The 20,476-nt window shown below is 40.6% G+C and overlaps 1 protein-coding gene across 1 annotated transcript in view; it reads left to right on the top strand.

Annotated features, from left to right (window-relative positions):
- adgrl3.1 (adhesion G protein-coupled receptor L3.1) overlaps positions 1–19,953 on the top strand; it is a 115,892-nt gene extending 95,939 nt beyond the window's left edge. The window contains exons 17-26 of the mRNA XM_063476368.2: positions 501–721; positions 3,307–3,373; positions 4,439–4,530; positions 8,436–8,604; positions 9,992–10,120; positions 11,348–11,441; positions 14,703–14,831; positions 15,459–15,476; positions 15,975–16,277; positions 17,261–19,953. Coding sequence (XP_063332438.1) covers positions 501–721; positions 3,307–3,373; positions 4,439–4,530; positions 8,436–8,604; positions 9,992–10,120; positions 11,348–11,441; positions 14,703–14,831; positions 15,459–15,476; positions 15,975–16,277; positions 17,261–17,904 — 1,866 coding nt within the window. The 3' untranslated portion in view covers positions 17,905–19,953. The remainder of the gene's footprint in view (positions 1–500; positions 722–3,306; positions 3,374–4,438; positions 4,531–8,435; positions 8,605–9,991; positions 10,121–11,347; positions 11,442–14,702; positions 14,832–15,458; positions 15,477–15,974; positions 16,278–17,260) is intronic.
- Positions 19,954–20,476: the final 523 nt, after the last annotated feature.

The raw sequence follows: 20,476 nt of genomic DNA, 5'->3' as shown, positions 1-20,476 counted from the left end.
CAGCCCCCTTTGAAAGTGCTTCGCTACATCTCTTTGAAATGTGGTCAATCAGTGCGGGCTGCAGCACTAACATGTCACTTATATTTTCTCATTTATCTTCCTGGACGACTTGTAGATTGTAGACTGTGAGTGAAGTGTGAGGGGGGTCTCGAATAATATTGCTATTTTGAAGTGATTTTTTACTTTTTTTGTCATTCTGCCACCTGAAATTTCTGTCATAGTACACTATGATTGTGACTTCTATTTCACGTTGCCTTATTCTATCCCCTGCCTTGCCTGTTCAAGCAGTGGCTGTCCAATATTTAATCACTTACATTTTCTTCCTTAACTGAATATGATACATTATTGCTTTCTAAATCTGACTCATACCCTTACTGCCTGTACTGTTTGCATCTTTTTTTTTCTGCCTCATCAGTGCAAGTGTCCAGCAGAATAAATATTTCCTGAGTTTAATGTTACTGTATTTTTAAACCCTCTCAATCCTTTATTTGCCTCACCAGATTGTCTGCGCAGTCTTTGCGGCCCTGCTCCATTTCTTCTTCTTGGCAGCGTTCACCTGGATGTTCCTGGAAGGGGTACAGCTCTACATCATGCTGGTAGAGGTGTTTGAGAGCGAACACTCCAGGACTAAGTACTTCTACCTGGCAGGATATGGAGTACCTGCTGTCATAGTGGCCGTCTCCGCTGCTGTGGACTATAGGAGCTACGGCACCGACCGAGTGTAAGGATGCTGCTGAAGAATGCGTGAAGGAAGGATGGATGACGGGGCAAGGGAGGGAAAGGGAGGGAGGCTGGAGTGCCTGCTGTCATTTTGGCTGCGTTTGCCACAGTGGACTCAACAAGCTGTGGCACTTCTGAAGAGTCAATACAGAGAGAACGAGTGGAGAGAGAGAGGCAGAGAAGGATGGAGAGTGGCAGAGAAGTATTGGGGACACGCAGGGGGAGGATGCACCACAGAGTGCCTGCATGAGCACGGCAGCAACAATGTGTGAATATGGAAGGATTTAACAGGAGGGATAGAAGGAGGGGGTGTACAGTGGAGTATGCCGAGGGAGAAAAAGAACTGCTTTAAGTGTGAGAATGGAGGGATGGGATAGGAAAAGATGGAGTTGTGTGTCAGGATGTTCACACATCCACACTGGCTTGCGCTTGCGCATTAAAATAAAACCAGCTTCTCTGGAGAAGAGTAGTGGAAGATAAGCACATACATTAAAAGCACAAGGTAACGTATTTGTGCATGTTTGACTTGTATAACCCTAGAAAAAGGATGAATCCAAGAAAGGACAGCCGGCATCTCATTACAGGCATAATAGACAAACTACAGATTCAAAGAGAGTGAACGTAAGAGTTTCACCTACACACTCCATTCATGCTTTGACTCTGAAAAGAGGCCAACATTCTAATTATTAAGTACATATGCGTATGAAATGTATATTGCATATATAATATATATAAGACACAGTCATGTTCATAACCTGTTCTCCATTCAAACCATAAGACTAAACACTAACAATGTGGACTTTGCACTGAAAGGCTACAGCTTTCATCCCTCAGCTGCTTATAAATGAGTCGCTCCGTGTTAAGGGTGAAAAATGACGTGTGGTTATAGATATAAATGATTCACCTTCTAAAATGCTCCCAGTCGCTGGTCATTCGGGGACCTTTTGTCGTTCTGACATTGCAGCTTTCCACAAGCTACACTCTACTCGACCAGCTCTGAAAGACGAGGGAAGGGTTGAATTTAGCAGTGTTTAACCATCAAGCCACACCAGTCCTCATGCCACTTAGATCAATATTTCATTGCCTGATGATCATTAAAACATGAGAGTCTCAGTGCCAAGCTTTGGGTGAATAATCACAAACAGAGTGTCGTAAAGGACCTGAGACAACTGCTGTGAGTTTAAATGCAAAATGATGTGAAATATTTTGGGACAATGAAGCAGAGCTTATATGTAAAAGATGCACATAACCAAAAATAAATGCATGAATATATCAATATTTTCTTTTGTAATGTTGCATCCAGGCCATTAATGCTCTTGCTTGTCATGTCCTCGTGCCCCATGGGACTTGTGGATCTAAAAAGTAAATGAAATTGGAAATTTTTTAAAAGCAGAAACGAACTTACACGATCCATTTATCAGCCCAGGCTTGAAAATGACACTGTGTATCATTTTTGACATAACACATTGAGACAAAACCTTTGAAAATATCATCTGCCATTCCTGCTGTGTCACCTTGTCACATAACACAGACTGTTCTTCTTCACAGTAGCCAGTGGCACTGAGTCTCATTCATGTACCGTAATGAAGGTAGCTACGAGTTAGCAAAGGAGCCCTAATGGAGGATACTGTGACACAGTCAGGGACCCATAATGGAGGGTTCTCTAATGTGGTGGAAATTGAAAGATTAATAATTCAAAAGCAGCTGGTCATGAATCAGTTGGCCATTTTGCTCCAGCCGTTTTTCTCTGGCACCTTTTTCGGCAACTAGTTGGGTCTGACCTCAGTGGAGGGCACTCTTTTTTTCTTCTTCTCCTTCCCCTGCTTGCTGCAGTTGATGAGTCAAGGTGTTTTGGGGTTATATAATTTTGCATACAGCAGTATATCTTTTACAACCAATCCTAACCTTGTGGTCCAAAATGATTGCCTGCGCGTACGTGTGTGTGTGTGTGTTTGTGGTTATATGTTCATGCGTGTCTTCTGAAAGTGTGCTTGTGTGCATATACACACTGCATGTGCATGCACTTGTGTCCCTCCTTTCTCCTTTAACCTCAACACAGCCATCCGCAGACTCCATAAATAGCCTCGTATGAGGTCTGCATCCATAACTCAGTATTCAAATGAACACAGTCATGTCATATTTTTGCGACTGCAGGATGTGGCCATGTCATATATCTGTGCCCTTAGGGAGAAGTAAAGCTTTATTTATCACAGGTGCTTATCCCTCGCTGTCTCCCCCCTCTGTGTGTGATGTATGTTCGAGGTGTGTGTATAGGCTATTTTCCTCCATCCTGCAACACCTTTCTTCCTGTTCTTCATCTCTTTCACTTTTTACATCCACCCCAGTTCCGTTTTGTCCTCGCTCTGTCGTGATACATTTGATATACTGCGTGTCATAATGTGCTCCTTTTTTTTTCTCCAGCTTGCGTCCTGTCAGTGATTATGTGTGTGCAACCGTGATGCATGTCCTATCCTCTGATTGCTACCCTACATCCATCTAAAGAACATGTTTTTTTAACCCTTTTATTCTTCCCAGCGTCCCTCGTGCGTGACGTCTCTCTCTGTCTCCGTCTCGCCCTGTCTCTAGGTGCTGGCTGCGATTGGATACTTACTTTATCTGGAGCTTCATAGGCCCTGCTACACTCATCATTATGGTGAGATGGACACACGTGCATACTCACATACCCTTGACATAGCACTTCATCTATGAGTAGGTAGATCTATAGATGTTCGTGCAGCAGTGATGGCTCACATTAAGGTATTTGTTAATCTCCTACAAGGCTTGCCTGAGCTCCTCAGAAGTGCAAGTAAAAGTGGAAGCAACTCTATATGTCAACTTAATAACTCCCATTCATGGATTAACTCTCAAGCGGGCACATATTCCTGCAACCTGGAAATCTTCGAAGGGGATATGGAGCGCAAGCCGCCGTGCGTCACACAGATTATGATAAAAACTCAGCAAGGTTATGTTCCTATTAGGCACTCATTTGTGTGCTGTTTTTCCTCCTGATCTAGCTGTTTTATTGCTTTGCCACCAAACTGAACATTAAACTGGAGAACAGAGTCTCCCGGGGAGTTTGAGCAATGCCCATGATTGATGTTTCATCAGTCATCAAAATGTTCAGAGGAGCAGGAACAGGCATCCTATCTTGAACAAGTAAACTACGACAGGAATAGAGTTTGATGATTAGGCAGACACACATACAAAGACATTTAAAGCAATGAGACATATTCTCAGGAGCCTGTGAACCAATCCACTGTACTCATTTTTGAAATGTCAGGCAGGCTATCGCAGATCTTGCAGGACCTGCATGTGGGGAGCAGTTCAGGTGGGACTGCACTGTTATGACACCACACCTAGTGGTAATGTATACAGCCTCTGAGGCCCAGTGTATCGCTTCAGACAGTCATTATTAAACCACCCTCTTTATGCATTAGTACTCCAATAGAACAGAACACATCTATGAGAATTGGGTTACCATTGTTACAATGATCCCGAACTGCTGAAATTTTCCCTGATGTTCAAGCTGCTGTATTTTGAGAACATAAAGGCTTGTTGATTGAGGGCCTGATATGGTGTCCCTAAGCCAATTACTGTTGAAGAGGCAAATAAAGAAACATTCTTTGTGTGAGTGAATGGCTGTGGTGACATTGTGTCTTTAATTAGGCTACTTGCTGCAGAAAATTAACTTGTGTGATTTTATGTCTGTGTGGTTCAGCTGAATGTAATCTTCCTCGGCATCGCTCTTTATAAGATGTTCCATCATACGGCCATTCTCAAACCAGACTCTGGGTGTCTGGACAACATCAAGTAAGTTCTTCAATCCTGCTACTACACTTGTGCATCTGATTTGTGATTATGCATGCTTGTGTGAATAAAGCAGAAGGAATAGTTTGACATTTGGGAACTGTGCTTTTTTTTGCAAGAGGGAGGACTAATAGAAGACAGATGTCTGTACAGTACAATCTATAAGCAGTATTGTGAAAAAGACACAACAGTATTGCGAAACTGCCCTTTTTTCTTTATATTTTAAGAAGCCAGACATTCTTGCCATTTTTAAGGGGTCTTGAGCAATAGTTCTCCAGGCTTTTCAAAGGTCTTCCAATGCTTTTACACTCATTTTCAATCCAGTCCTTGTACCTGACCATTTTCAGTTAAATGTTTGTTTTTTTTAAGGAATGAACTGGCATTCCCAAGATGATTCCCAAAGACTCCCAATGGTGTGCAGTGTGTCATGAAACAGGAAACTGGACAAGGGCAGAACAAAAGAAGTAGCACGCCTAGAAAAACTATCTACAGCAAATAAATAGTAAAGTCAAGTCAAAAATACACCTGGATGTTCATTTGATCCGTCTATTATTATTTAAAGCATTATCGGAAATGGTTTCGGTGCAAGGATAGTTTTCAAGAAGCAAGTCATAAGGAAAGGAAACAGAGAAAAGGCAGAAATTCGAAACATTAAACAATAACTGGACTGAAAATCAGTGGCAACAGGTCTTAAGGTGTGGTGAATCAAAATTTCACATTTTTTGTTCTAATCGTTATCAATATTTTCTGAGGAGGTTCGCTAAAAAGTACAACAGTGTTTCTACAGTATGACCTGATTTTGATCCACCATCTGGAAAACTCCTGATAGGAAACAGCTTCAGTTTACACCATGACAATGATCCCAAAGATACTGGCAATGCATTAAAAGTATACCTGGATAGAGAAACACATAATGAATGTTGTCAGTGATGGATCGGCCTCCCCAGAGCCCGGACCTCAACATTATTGAAGCCGTGTGTGATCATCTTGACAAAGAACAGAAAAGAGCCCAAATCCAAAGAGCCTTCAATGTCATTCAAGAAGTCTGGAGAACTATTCCTGAAGACTAATTAAAGAAATGACAAGAAAACTTGCATGAGAGAGTTCAGGCTATGTTAAAGACTAAAGGTCGGCGTAATGGATATTCAATTCACTTTGTACAAACTTCGTTTCTGCCTTTTATACTGTATGTGTGTTTGCACACGTTTCATTAAATCACTCCAACTATTCAACTTCTTCCTATTTCCTAGCAAAATACAAAGAAATGAGGCATAACTCTAAATTTTTGCGCAGTACTGTTGCTGCAGATGGTTAGCTTAGCTTAACATAAGACTCGAATAGGGTTGAAACACTAAGCCTGGCGCTGCCCAATGGTAACAAAAGCTACAAGTTGATACCTTTAGTTCAGTTAAAGCCTTATGTTTTGTTGTTTGTATAATTTATATATAAGTGGAAGCATAAACACAAATTATGGAGGTAAGGTGCAATACTATTTCTCAGCCAAGAGAGACACAATCTCTGAATTTATCCTCTCGCATTGTTGGTTTCAGTTTGTTTTGTTTATGGAGTCAGCAAAAGGCTATAACATGGTAATTAGTGAGCATTAGAATGTTACCTTTGGACAGAACCAGGAGTATTGTTTTTACACTAAGCTCATTAGCTGCTGGCTCCAACTTCATCATGGCTGCACAAACACAAGAGTGGCATCAATCTTCACATTCATCTCTGCAAGAAAGTGAGCACATTTCCCAAAAAGTCGAACCATTCAATTAATTCTACATTTTTATGCTACCCTGTCGCATGGAGCGCCTTTCACCTTTATCTTACATAATTTTGAGATGCTACCCTCTAAATTCTTCAAATCATTATTCTCAGGCATGTCCCTATTATTCAAGAGACCCTTAGAGAATGCCACTGAAATATGACTTCACTTCCATTAAATACTGAAACTCTTTCTACCAAGCTAACTAATCGGGATTGTGTCATTTCTTGTTCGAGTCCAGCTCAAGACAAAAAAGGCTCAGTCTAATTCAAACAATATGCCTTGGCTCAGAGTTCAACGCCTATCCGAGCTCAGAATTTATAATGTAAATCCCCAAAATGACTCGGTTCTCATATCATTTAAATATTACTGCCAATGTATCTTTCATGGAGGCAGTTTTTAAGTAGGACTTCAAGCAGGAAGTGTTTCAGAAGAAAAGGCAAAGCCAGCTGATCTTTGCTTTAGTGCAGTTCAGGGGAAAAAACCTGATGAAAGATGGAAATCAAAGAATCGTTTAAAACACGATGCTTTGGATCTTTCCCCCCTCTTCTTAATGACTTTCCTTAGTCTTTCTGAGAACACTGAAGGCTGTCTAGATTTTAATCTATTTCACTTCATTAGTCATGTCTTATTGTGGTTCATTTATTCGTTAATCACCATCATGCTCTTTTTGTCTTATTTTTTTCTTCCTTTTGTTTTCTTTGTCTCTCTAACTCCAAGCCATCATAAGTTATCTTTGTTGTGGATTGGCTCTGGTAAGGCCACTCTCCAATCAGTGTTGTCTTCCTAGAGACATTTTGTTTGGTTTGCTTGTTATTCATGTGTCTGTAGAGTCTTCCTGTAGTCTATGCACACACCTAAATTAACCGTGAACCTGTCTTGTAAAATGGATTTCTTGTTCATGTGTGATTTGTGAGGTCCTGTGACCTATAGACCTAATGTGCTATTGAAATATTATAAAGGTGAGATGTGAATTCATGGAAACAGAGCTGAGAGAGAAACCATGACTCAAGGGAGCACTGGAGGAAGAGGTGAAATGGTGGGATGGAAAAGAGAGATGAGTATACCCTTTATTGAAGAGGGTCGTCAGACGAGCTTTATTGGAGGTTCTGTCTCGCCTGAATGGTGCCACAGAGGGAAACATCGAATCAATCACCTTAGTCTCACTCACTTACTCTCCTCCTCTGTCTGTCTTCCTTCCTCATGACTCTCCTAATATCTCTCCTGCTGCGTTTTTTCGCTCTCTCTCTATCTCCATTCCCGCTCTTTCTTTCCTTGCCGATTTTCTTTGTCTCTATCACTTGCGTTAGAGGTGATCACTGCCCAGTCAGCCAATCAAATTAACAGCTATCATCTCGGCTCTGGCAGACCCAAATCTATGACCTTTAGTGGGAAATGTCATTTATAATGGCTGTAATGTCCCTCTGCTTACTGCCCGATGAAGACACTCACGTGGACACGCACACACACACACACACACGTGCGCGTGCACACACACATTCTCAGACAAGGACTTACGATGCATACACATGCCTCCACATGACCAAGTTTCTCTGACATTTGGCCTTTATGACTCACTTCTTCATAGCCTTTATTTGAAATGAAGGTTTGCAGCCTTAAAAACTTTTATCAAATCTACTCCCATTAAACTGTTATAGTCACAAGTGCGCTAACAGACTTCAGGACCTACTCCTGCCTGAAAATGATTTTTTACCTCCTGTCATATACTTTGACTGAGAAAGTTTGGCTGCAGCTTGGGAAAAGTGTGCTCGGTGAAGAATGCTTTTCTTCGTGATACCCGTGGCTGACGTCAGCTCACTTATAACCTCTCCTCGCTCTCTGGAGATTGGATCTAAATGAAAAGATCCACTTGCACTGCCTCCTCTAAACCCTTTTATAAGGCTTTAATTCTTTTAAGCAAAACTCCCGCTGTTTTCTCCAGTCTACTCCTACAGTGTTGGGGCTCATAATGAACCCTTTCTAACCCCTCTACCGTCTCATGGTCCCTCATGCGTCAACCTTGACTGATTAGTTTTTTCACCACGGGGGGAAAAGACAAACTTCTCATGTTTGAATTTCATTTGATAATGACACACAGTAACAAGATGAGCATTTCTCATTTTTCACTGTTTCTCTTCTCATATAGGTCCTGGGTGATTGGGGCCATAGCTCTGCTGTGTCTGCTTGGTCTGACCTGGGCGTTCGGGCTAATGTACATCAACGAGAGCACCGTGATCATGGCCTACCTTTTCACCATCTTCAACTCTCTGCAGGGCATGTTTATCTTCATCTTCCATTGCATACTGCAGAAAAAGGTGAGGCACAAAGCTAGACAGAAGCTGCCAGTGTGACAGACAGACATACAAACACACACAGAGGCACACATGCGAGCTAGAAACGATCAGCAGGGACACCAAAAATATCTGCAGAGCTGTCACAGAGGTTTGATTGGTCATTCAGTACCCCTACTGCTCAATTCTCTCACTTTTTCATTCTTGCTACCTAACACTCTCTTTCGCTGTCACTGTCTGTCTTGCCTTGAGGCAGCAGGTAACAAACTGAGTTGCTTGTCTTACGGTGTGACTTCTTCTCGCAGCAGCAAAGAAAGTTTTCCATCATCAGGCAGGGTCATCGCACCTGAAATAGCATGTTATACACTTTGATAATATTCAGCTCTAATTGTTTTAAATATTGGACCCAGGAAGAGGACATGCATGAGTGTTTTGAAGTCTAATTGGCTGAAGCTTCAGGTAATTTCCTCAAGTGAGTTTTATGATTTTATGACTCACATTAACACACGCTTCGCCTTTCAAGTCCTCTATAATTTAAAAAAAAAAACAAGCTCTTCAGTATATTTTTTGGGTTTACTTGGCCTAAAGGATTACTGGCATTTGTGAGCACATGTGTGTACTTTTTTTATACTTGAGTTATGTGTGGCTTCCAGGAAGAGCCTACACACACCGGGATATTTTTACAGTCTCCCACACACTGTCAGTGCCTGGGACTCCAGAAGAGGAGTAGGATATGGAAAGAAGATTCATCAAATGCTTAATACTCTCATCTGGCTGCCATCCCACAGACAATTTTTAGTTTCAAGTGCATGACCAATAAACAAGTGCGGTGTGTGTGCACAGTATACTTAGGTATGTGCTAGGTCACGGGATCAGGTATCCAGAGAGATGTCCTCAGAACAATGATGAGGTTTTCTTTGGCTGCGACCCAACTTGGTTTCTCCCAAGATGCATGGAGCAACTCACTACACAGCTGTTCAAACAGAGCATGTGGCAATATATGCCTGCCAGTCCAACGAGCTTGTTAAAAAGCAATTACAGTCGTATTTGTTCTAACTTGATTGGGATCTAAATGCAGATGTTCTGTGTGTACAAGTGCATCACATGTCCCCCTAAGGAATATGTCCATTTTAGATGAATATGTGGCAGCTTGGGGAGGATGTTGATGGGGGAAAGTTTATGGAGCTAATCTTCTAATGTCTAAATTTATGGGTTTAGTGTTTGCACAAGGAAGTTGAGTAGAAGAAGAGTTTGTCTCTTCTTTCCCGGCCTGTCATCTTGAAAATATGCATCATTATGTGCAACGTCAAAGTAAAAACATCAATCAATTCCCCCTCTTTTGTACGCGCTGGCTGAGAGTGCATTTACAGTTTCTGCCGCTTTTTTCCTCCTCCCACCATCTGGGGCCCAGGTGCGTAAAGAGTACGGCAAATGTCTGCGCACCCACTGCTGCAGCGGCAAGAGCGTGGAGACTTCTATTTCCTCCTCCAGTAAAACCACCACCTCGCGGACCCCGGGCCGCTACTCCACAGGCTCACAGGTGAGCTTACCTGCCTGCACACCTGGACGCTACAGCACAGCAGATTCTCAGGTGAGGCCAGATAACGCCATGAGGGTTTTGGGTCATCGCTGTTCACTTTCAACTCGTCTCATATTTTAGGCAAACACATTAAATGCGACTTTAAGTTGGAATGCCATTCGGTTTATTTTTGGGCTTTAAATTAGAGATGCACCGATCAATCGGCTAGTATATCCGAGCAAGGGTATAACCGATTTCGTTGCCATCCACCACAGCCGATAGTGCACCTTAGACAACAAAAACAACTGTAACTGCTGTGCAGATATATTACTTCTGTGAAGCAAAATGTAATATCTTATAAGCAGTAAATGTATCTGGCTTCCTCATACTGCTAACTCAGTTGCCAGTAATCTACCAGTGTAGCCATCTGCCATTTCCTCTTTTTCATAGTTCTGCCAATCCATTAGTAATTTCAGAACTCTCTTTTCTGCAATAAGAGCAAAGTCAGAGTAACTTTTGTTTAGCATTTATTAGCTCCAACTCTGACACGATCTGCTCAGCTCAGTTGGCATCATATACTGTTGTTGGCACTGTTTACCAGTAAATGAAGAAGCTCAATATTGTGTCCAGTAACCTGGAGCACTTGATTATGCGTTTGTTGGAGTGGGAGTGATAGTAGGTTCAGTAACCTGATGTCGTACTGGAAAACATAGAAAAGTTTTTTAAACAGTCAGTGTTTTATTATGAGCAAAAATGGAAATTCTCCATGAAAGAAAGGTTAGAAAACATAGCAAGTAAAAAAAATGCAATAGTCCAGTAAAATTACATTCAGTCCATCTCTACTTAAAATATGGATGTTTTGTTGAAAGTGTGAGATCCAAAACCCTGACTGTGACAGACAATGTTGCTTAAAAAATGTATATGGAGTACAAAAGACACTGATGTATGATTATTTTTCCCTGCCTGTTTCTCTTTTGTCGGATGTTGCTTTGGTTTTTTTTTTCCCATTTACTGCCTCTCCTGCACTAATTTGATCCTTTTTTTTTTTTTGCCAATCGCCTCCCATATATTACACTTTCTCACTATATTTCTCTCCCTTCTTTGTTGTCGTGTCCTTTCTCCCTTGATCTGTTCCTGGCTCTTCCTTTGATTTCTTTTCCCTTGCATTTTATTGTTTCCCCTCTTCGAATTTGCCCATACCGTCTCTACCCTTTTCTTTCTTTCTCGCTTCTTTTCTCATGAGTATAGAGTCGTATCAGGCGGATGTGGAATGACACTGTGAGGAAACAGGAGTCCTCCTTCATCACTGGAGACATCAACAGCTCTGCTACGCTCAACAGAGGTAACCACGGGATACCTACAATTTGCATCCTCATCACTGTCACCCTATCTGCTTTATTAATAGCAGGAGGCACAGGCAGCATACGCTGTCATTTAGCAAAGTAGCTGCGGTCCAGACTACCAATAATGGTATTTTGTTCTTGAAGATGGGAAGATTAGCAGGATAGTGTAAATATCGCTTACTTATTTTTGCTGCTTCAAAAGCTGCTTTTTCGCAGGAAGGAGAGGTAGGGGCAGGCTCTTGTCAAAACTGAAACTACTTTATTGTCACAATATTAAATCTACAGAGTGAAGCGCTAACTGTGCTGTAGCACCAGTCTTCTTTTTGCAAGGACAAATGTTTCTTTAACTGCTGTAGGTTTGAATCCTTTAACTTAGTATGTGTTAAGGACTTAAACTAAACACCAATAACACCTTTATTATAATACAGTATGCTATGCAGATTAATGTTATATTTTTAGATGAATTCACAGCACCACACATCACATAGCATCCTATTTCATTTTAAGTAGAGCGAAACTTTGCAGGATTTGCACCTGAGAATCTGTACGCTATTGTAGTCTCAAACCTTTTAAATGAATAAGCCTAGTTCAGTGTATCCCTACTTTATTTAGAGCTGTGTATTGCAGTCCCCTCAGAGTAGGACAGTGTAATGGACTGTAGGAATGAATGCAATGGGTATGGCTATCCGAGGGCTAGGGTAATGAGGGCATAGATACCCAAATGGCCACACAGTTTGAAATACGTGCACACACACACACAAGAGAACACATGCTGCCATTTGTTAGACTCTAAGCTGAGGTGTGGCCCTCACTTTCTTCAGGCCACTAATAAGCTGTTAGCATGACAGATTGATACTAAAGCAGACATGGTGCGTGTCAGCGCTTGAATTATCACACACTTAGTGAGGCAGGGCTTAAGACTCCCACACCTCCTCCTTCCCTCACACTTTAAAGAATGCCGCACGGAGCTACTTAGCCAGTAGATTTTGAAATAACTACATACTTTGACTTATTGGATAACGGTGGAATGGAATAAATTGGATTGTCAGATAAGAGACCGACTTCTTGTTATGCCCAGGTCATTTAAGCTATAATGAAGAAGAGAGACCTACACAGCAATGACCAAAAAAAAAGGTTCTGTGGTATGCTCAGGAACATAGGAGTCAGTTGTTAGCATGTGGCTACATTTCATTTTAGTGAAACTCAAACACTCTATGATATTCTCAATTAATTCAAAATGTAGCTGTTACTTAATGTAAAAAAAGATTAAAAAAAGGGGGGTGTGGGTTGCAAATCCAAGGTATGCACTTCATCTGGAACCCTAGCAGTAAAAGATAATTGTCTATCAGCTAATACTGTTTTCACATGTGTATTTAATAAACACTGACAGTACCAGCTTACAATAACAGAGTCAGACTAAAGAAGCTGTAGTTATATTACTTAGTGTATGTGGCAACGCTTTCACAGAGTCTGTTGTAAAATAGGCACATCACTGAGCTACATGCCACATTGATTGTTTGGAGGCTTGACCAGAAGGAGAGACAAAAAGGAAATCATTTTCTCTTTGGTTCATTTGTGCAGTAACAACATTAGGAGATGCTATACACACATTTTCAAGCAACCTAAATTTTTTGTCATGGCCAACTAAACACCTTACGTAAGCCAGAAACTAGGAAGGTTAAAGTGAGGCAAAATATATATACATGCTGGAAATCTACAGACAACATCCGCAAAACTAAGATCAACAATAGTTCCAGTAGCTTGAGACTAATGACGTCACGTCACATAATCAAGCAGTAAATAACTCATGCATTCACGTAGCGGTGGCTGACTTTTGGCAGCGCCAAGAAAAGGAGGGATCAGTTCAAGTAATTAAAGATAACAGGTCCTTAACGTGATTTTCATTTCAGTGTGTCCAGCTATGACAAATTTCCCTCCACCTTTACCATTTTGCAGCAGATTGATGTGTCAGAGCTTACAATTTCTTACGCCGCTATAATTTGTAGTTTTGATTTGTGTAGTCATACATTTGAAAGGATCTAGAATGCATATATTCCCTTTTTTTGAATGTTATGACAATATTTGACTTATGTAGTTCTTAAATGCTGGGTTATAATGGCATAGGCATCATAAGTTTATAGTTTACATTGTGTAGAAATGAGAAAAAAATGCCTTAGGGAAGTGAAAAATTGCTGTGCCCCTATATTTTTCATAGATTTACTAGCCTTTAGACATTATTTTACTGGGTACGGGATGCATCCATATAATGGTAGATGTAACTAGTTTACATAACCATAAGTTCAGATCCCACACAGTCAGTGACAACTGTATAATATTAGCAAGATTGCATTTGAAGCCGCTAGAAAGAGCAGAAAAGAAAAGCAAAAAGAAAAACTGCATGATGCAGACTCTCCACTAGGTCGTCACATACACAGTGGTTGGTCATGTGTAACAACATCGCTGCACCTCATTAGTGGTGCTGCTAACGTACTAAAAGGAAAAGGAAACTATGATAAAGATAATTATTTCTTATCATGTTTTGCTTTGAGTTTATGCTGAAACCACAGAGATATTTGAACATATCCGTTTTTCCCCTCTCTGTTTTAAAGCTATATGACATGCACAGACAGCAGTAGCACAGCCTGCTTTATACAGTGTCGATAGCATCATGAGGATGAATGCATAAGAGCTGTCGTGCCCATTTGTTGCCTGTATTTTTTGCATTGTCTTAATGTGTATATGAGCAGTCTCTCAGAAAATGCACTGAAAACACTTTCTGTGGCCCCTTTGTCCATTAACTGTCCTGTAGTCATGCTTCTCTGCTCAAGCGTATTGAACTGCAGCACAGTCTGCTCCAAGCTATGGCACTCTCTCTTTGTCTCTCTCTCTCTGTCTCCTTCTCCCTTTCCCTCCCTCAGCCTGTATGCAATGGCTGCAAGAATGACTTGTCAAGCTTTTTCTAGCCTTTCTCCCTGAACTGTTAGCCTGTTTGATTTACTTGTCCTCTTCTCTCCCTCTTTCTTCCACACACTCACTCTCCATCTCGCTCTCCCTTCTTCTTTTTCCTTCTTGCTTACTTCCACTCTGCAATGGCTACATGTTCTCTCCTTTAACCTCTATCTCCACTCTGGTTTTTTTGTTTTTTTCTCCTGAGTGCTTCTCTCTTTTTCTCTCTTGACTTGGCTGTTGCTTTTCCTCTCTCCTCCTCTCTCGACTTGGCTATTGCTTTTCCTCTCTCTTTCTCTATCTGCCTGTACCAGGAGCCATGGCTAATCATCTTATAACTAATGCTCTCCTTCGTCCCCATGGTACTAACAATCCTTATAACACGCTCCTGGGGGACTCGGCAGTCTATAACAACCCAGCTGTGGGCATGTACAACACCCAAGGTGTGGCTGATGTTCCATTTATGAACATACAACATTTTTAAATGTAGCATAGAGTTGCTTTATTTTATCTATTTATTGATTTAGTTTGCATGGTTCTTTCAGTTTAAAAGGTGCTTTCTATTTTGATGCATGCATGTTATGGTTCCCAAGTGAGATGATCAATGACACTGAAATATACAAATATACATAAAACTCTATCTAAATTACTATTTGCAGATTTGCTATATCTTAAATAAGCTACTTGTGAACCATGAAATATTTCTTATATATTACATTTTATATGAATGTTAGATTTACTTTTATTTTTATTTTTACATGCATGTGTCAGTTTGGCCTTGTGTTGCTTGTGCAACAGCATGTGTCTGCGTATCCTTAATATCTACATATATAGCATTTTAAATGTGATTCTTATGCTGTGCTTTAATGTTTCTTTCTCTGTCTTTATAACAAAGCACAAATATTTTGTTCTGTAATCACTGTGTAAGATTTTTTGTGTTTAAAATTTGTCAACTTGCCTTTAGTTGTTGAGCAATTGTTGATGTAATGGTGGCTGAACTGTGTTTCTGTCAATGTCTAAATTCACATCTGTGTTTCTCTTCTCTCTCTCTCCCTCATGCTGTCCATTAGCACCATACCGAGACACAAGTATGGACTACATTATTACTCAAACTACTTCAGCTACATAATTATTTTCTTGACTTTAAAGCAATTTAATGTTTTAAATCCAACCTATGCAAAACCTTTTTTCCCCAAAAAGTTTTCCAGTCGATATACAGTATCTATAGTATTAGGCCACAAGCAGGGAGATGAGATGTGATAATAACTCCTGTATAATTACTAGAAGTTCAACTTAAAACATTTTTCAGTGAAATTTTAACTTTTCTTTTTGTATTGTTGTAGCGCTAGCAGCAATTGAAAAAGAAGAGTACTTATGAAGATTCTCCTTAATGAATTATGGACGCTTGAAGCATTTTTCTTTCCAAGAAATTTATCATTGCTATTTTTTAATCCTCAATTCACAGCACCCACTACGATGTGAAACAATAATTAAAATCTTTCATTTGTAAAAAAAACACTTGGGAGTTGTTGGGGTTTTTTTTACATCTTAATAATTAGCACTTTTTAAAATTATTTGTTTCTCAGAGGGCATCCTGAACAACGCAAGAGACTCCAGTGTTATGGATACACTCCCTCTTAATGGTAACCATGCCAACAACTACAGCATGGCGAGCAGTGAGTACTTGAGCGACTGTGTCCAGATCCTCGACCGTAGCGCCGGCTACGGCACCCACAGCAACCACAAGGAGACAACTCTAGAGAAGAAGATCCTCAAGGAGCTGACGTCCAACTATATCCCATCTTACCTCAACAATCATGAGAGAGCAACCACGGAGCGCAATCACAACCTCATGAACAAACTGGTGAACAGCAGCATGGCCAATGGAGGTGAATGTGGTTTCATTTATATACTTTAAGGTTTTGATAAACAGATGTAAATATTTCAATTTATTAAGTGGCACTGCTTGTTAACTCACTATAACAAAAATAGTCTTAGAGTAATTATAAATGTGTGTAAACACTTTTTGATTTGTTTCTGCGGGTGAATGAGTAGAATTTAGGTTTTTATCTGGTTACAATGATTTATGCGGACAGGTGATTATTAAACTGAATTAAGTAAAAGCCTGTCGTTTATAATGATTTGCAGTGACCCTTCCTTCTGAGGGTTCAGGTGAACTCAACAAAACAGCACAATAGAAGTGGAGAGTAACATAGTAAAATCTACAATAATTATTATTTCTAACCGTTCGCAGACAGCTTAAACAACTGCGACATATTATCACAGCTGATATGTTAATACCAAACTTTTACACTTTTGGCAGCTATTGTGAAGTGTAGATTCACCTGAAGTTGATCATTTTTCCTGTATTTGCTTTGCCTGTCTAACATTTGGTAGTGGGCAGCTCTAGCAGACAGTAGTTTTTTTTTTTTTTTTTTTTTTTTTTTTACTGGATAGCAGACATATGATGCTGGCGGTAATGGCACTGTTGAAAGTGGTGAGCTCAAGTAAAACTATAATTTCGAAAGAAAGACAACCTGGACAATGACATCAAAGGAGCTGACATCCTTTAAATTGCTATCTTTGGGTCAGGTGTCACATAGCAGGACTAATTTAATCTGTTGTTAATTTCTGAAAATTAGACTGGGGATTTTAAACTTCACAGAGTGAATGGGTTAAATGCAGAGAGGAATTTCCCCACGGGGATCAATAAAGTATACATTATAAAAAACTAAATACATGTTTTACTAGTAATGCTAAAGTTTCTGCCTTGGGTAGCAGTGGCAGTGCTTTTTGTTCAAAATGATTTAACGTCAGTGGGCTAACATGTTGAGATGTGTGGTGTAATATGATTCTTGCCTGGTTCTTCCAGGGAGCCTGGCAGGGGGCAGCAGCAGCAGCAGCAGCAGTGGAGTTGGTGGATGTGTGGGAGGCAGTAAAGAGGACAATGGCCCCATGGTACTAGACAACCCTGTAGCCTTCCCTCATGAGGAGAACCTGGGTTTGGAGATTATCAGAGAGGAGTCCAATGCACCTCTCCTGCCGCCACGGCCTCCTCCGCCAGACAGCCACCCCCCGCCGCCGCCGCCTCCTCACAGTTTCTCCCGGCCACGGCGCATTCCTCAAGAGACCAGCGAGAGCTTTTTTCCCCTGCTGACAAACGAGCACACTGATGAGCACACGCACTCACCAAACCACAGAGACTCACTCTACACCAGCATGCCAGTGCTGACGGACCTCCCAGATGGGCAGATGAATGGTTTAACAGACGGAGAGGAAGACAGCTCCGGGGAGCTACAGCCCTGTAAGAGTGCTACTGCTCCTGAACTGGATGATGTCTATTATAAGAGCATGCCAAACTTGGGCTCCAGGAATCACCTTCACGAGCTGCAGAGCTACTACCACATGGGCCGTGGTGGCAGTGATGGATATATGGTCTCTGGGAGCAAGGATGAGTCCGATTCATCACCCGAGGAGCCGCCTGTAGACCCTTCTCACCTGGTTACCAGTCTATAGAGGCAGTCGAGACTTCTGTCCCTCCCCAGCCCACCTTTACACTTTCAACCTTTCAGTGAAAACATTCTGTGTTGTTGACTGACAGACTGAGCTGGCCCGACCCTGGATTGAGGTACTGTGTGTAACATTAACGGCGGCCCATGACAATATGATTGAGACATCACTGGCCAGTTAAAAGCAGGGATTGAATGTACTGTCATAAAAGGTGCAGACTGAGAGGGCAGCTCTAAAAGACTTTTTGTGAACATCAAGCCAGAATGGAATGTTTGAACTCAGAACAGAAAAGGAACGGGGAGGGATTCTGTAATTTTACCGTACCTGTTACTTTTATTTGGAATCTTCGGATTGACCGTAGCCCTACAAGTTTACCAATATGGACCTCTAGCAGATTATAGCATATAGTCTCCACTACCACCACAACAGGGCCAAGGCCCCCAGCCCTGGGTGAGAAGAGCTGCCTGTCTGTTTATCTGTATGTCTGTCTATCTGTCTAACTCTTAAAGACGCATACGTTGGATGACGTTTCCACGACAATAAAGGGTAGAGCAGGACGTCAGACTCTGGTGTTCACAGCATAAACTGGCCCCAAAGAAGCACCGCTACCTGCCAATCAAGTGAAGGATGTATGATATATGCCCTCACTAACAATCACCCAAAAAAAAGTAAAAAAGAAAAAAAGAAAAAGAACCACTGATATTATTTGGGCGACTGAACTGTAACCATATCAAACTGATGTTCGAAGTTCTCTTCCTGTTCGTATCTGCTAAACTGGAGTTGTGTCTGGGCTGGTGTAACATTCCTGCAAGTCGTAGTGACAGCGGCTACTGTGTATTTCACTGAAAACAAAGAAGGAAGATCATATTACAACAGACTGAAGTGAAAAAAAAGAACGAGTTCTGTTTCTTCTCCTTTCTTCTGTAAAAGTTTTCAGTTATCAAAGGATTATGAAGAAATCACAAACTGTTTCTATGTATTGTACAGAATCCAGATACAGATACAAATGTTGCATATGACCAAGTCTTTTATTTTATAATCCTAAGTTGCAAACCTTTTGTGTGTGAAAACGTTCTGAAATGCAATGATATGTTCTGTTCACGAGAGGACTGCAGAACGAGCAAGAACCAATCTTTCATGTCACTCTTTCGTAATGCAGAGGCGGTCAAGCACTCCTTAATTAATACGCATATACCCTACGCACACTTCATCCTGGTCCTTTTTATAGCAACACCACTGTCACGTACATTTTGCAAATTAGTTGTTACTATATACTTTGCCACTTGTGTAGATTTAAACCAAGCAGGAAACTGAAGTAGTTAAGAGACGAAGGAAGTGATTACTATGGAAATGCTACATTTTAGACTTTTGATGGAAGAGGATCTCATCTCATTTTGACCCTGCACGAGGGGCCTGGGTGTGAAAAATTACAAAGACGCCAGATTTAAGACGTAGCACAAGAATAGTTTTTAAAAACATATCCTCTGCCAAATATTCTAGCAATTGATAATACCTTACAGTGCTGTTTGAGATCTTATTGTACAGAAGAATGCTCAGAGAATTTACTATTTTACAAAGGGGTCAGTCTTACCAATGAAATGTCATGACTACACCATATTTGTGTACTGAAAATGTGAAAAATCTGCACACAAGAGCACTGTCCAATGTGGAAAGCCAATGTTTACTTATTTAGCAGGAAAAATGAATAAGTGTATGAAGTGTAGCTTGCACATGTATTCCACAAACCCCGCCATGTCCCCAAGAGAGAAATTATTTATTTATCTGTTTATTGGTTTAAATACAGCAAAACAAGCTCGGAGGAAAGAAAGCTGGCAGGAGTAAATAAAGTGGCACTGGGTTTGTTTTTTTTAAATTTTTTTTAATTTTTTTGGGTTTTTCATTTCTTTTTTTAAATTATTATGATCTTGATTATTATTACAATATTACTGCTAATTATTTATTCTTTTTGTATGGGTTCCACGTTGAATGATCTCATAACTAATATTTGTTGTAACAGTGAAAGTTGTTTGCCAACAAATAAATTACTGACATAGCTTTGCGGGTTTCTGCCTCTTGAGTGTTTTCAGTGATTATGCTGAAATTAAACACAAACACAGAGTTAAAACCCATCACTGTTTTCACTTCAGATGTGTGTTTCTGACCATTTGGTGAGACTATGAGTATTCAAACATCTCGCTGCATGCATTTGGGTCTGGTTCTCAGGTGAAATTCTGCTTTTTCCTATAGATCTGTCAGAACAGCTTCTGCCAGTTAAAGCTTTTGCGTGCCATAGCTGAGTGTGTGGGAAGTTTACAGAATCATATTAGGCAATTTATTTTTGAAGACTTCTTTCTGTCAGTGAATACATTAGTTCTCCATTGTTTGGAGATTAACATATATTTACATATTCTATACATATAAAGGACTGAACCTCAAGGGTAATGTGATTGATGAATAATTACTTTCACAAAAACTAAGTGTGATATGAACCTCTGCAAGTAACCCATGGTGATCACGCCACCAGCAGAAACTCACTGCTGCACATTTTTCTCTCTCTGTCTATCAAAGTGGGAATAAG

The sequence above is a fragment of the Pelmatolapia mariae genome, linkage group LG6, assembly GCF_036321145.2.
Source record: "Pelmatolapia mariae isolate MD_Pm_ZW linkage group LG6, Pm_UMD_F_2, whole genome shotgun sequence".
Classification (NCBI taxonomy): Eukaryota; Metazoa; Chordata; class Actinopteri; order Cichliformes; family Cichlidae; genus Pelmatolapia; species Pelmatolapia mariae.
The sequence above is the reverse complement of the archived record's forward strand: the minus strand, read 5'-3'. Positions and strand labels throughout refer to the sequence as shown.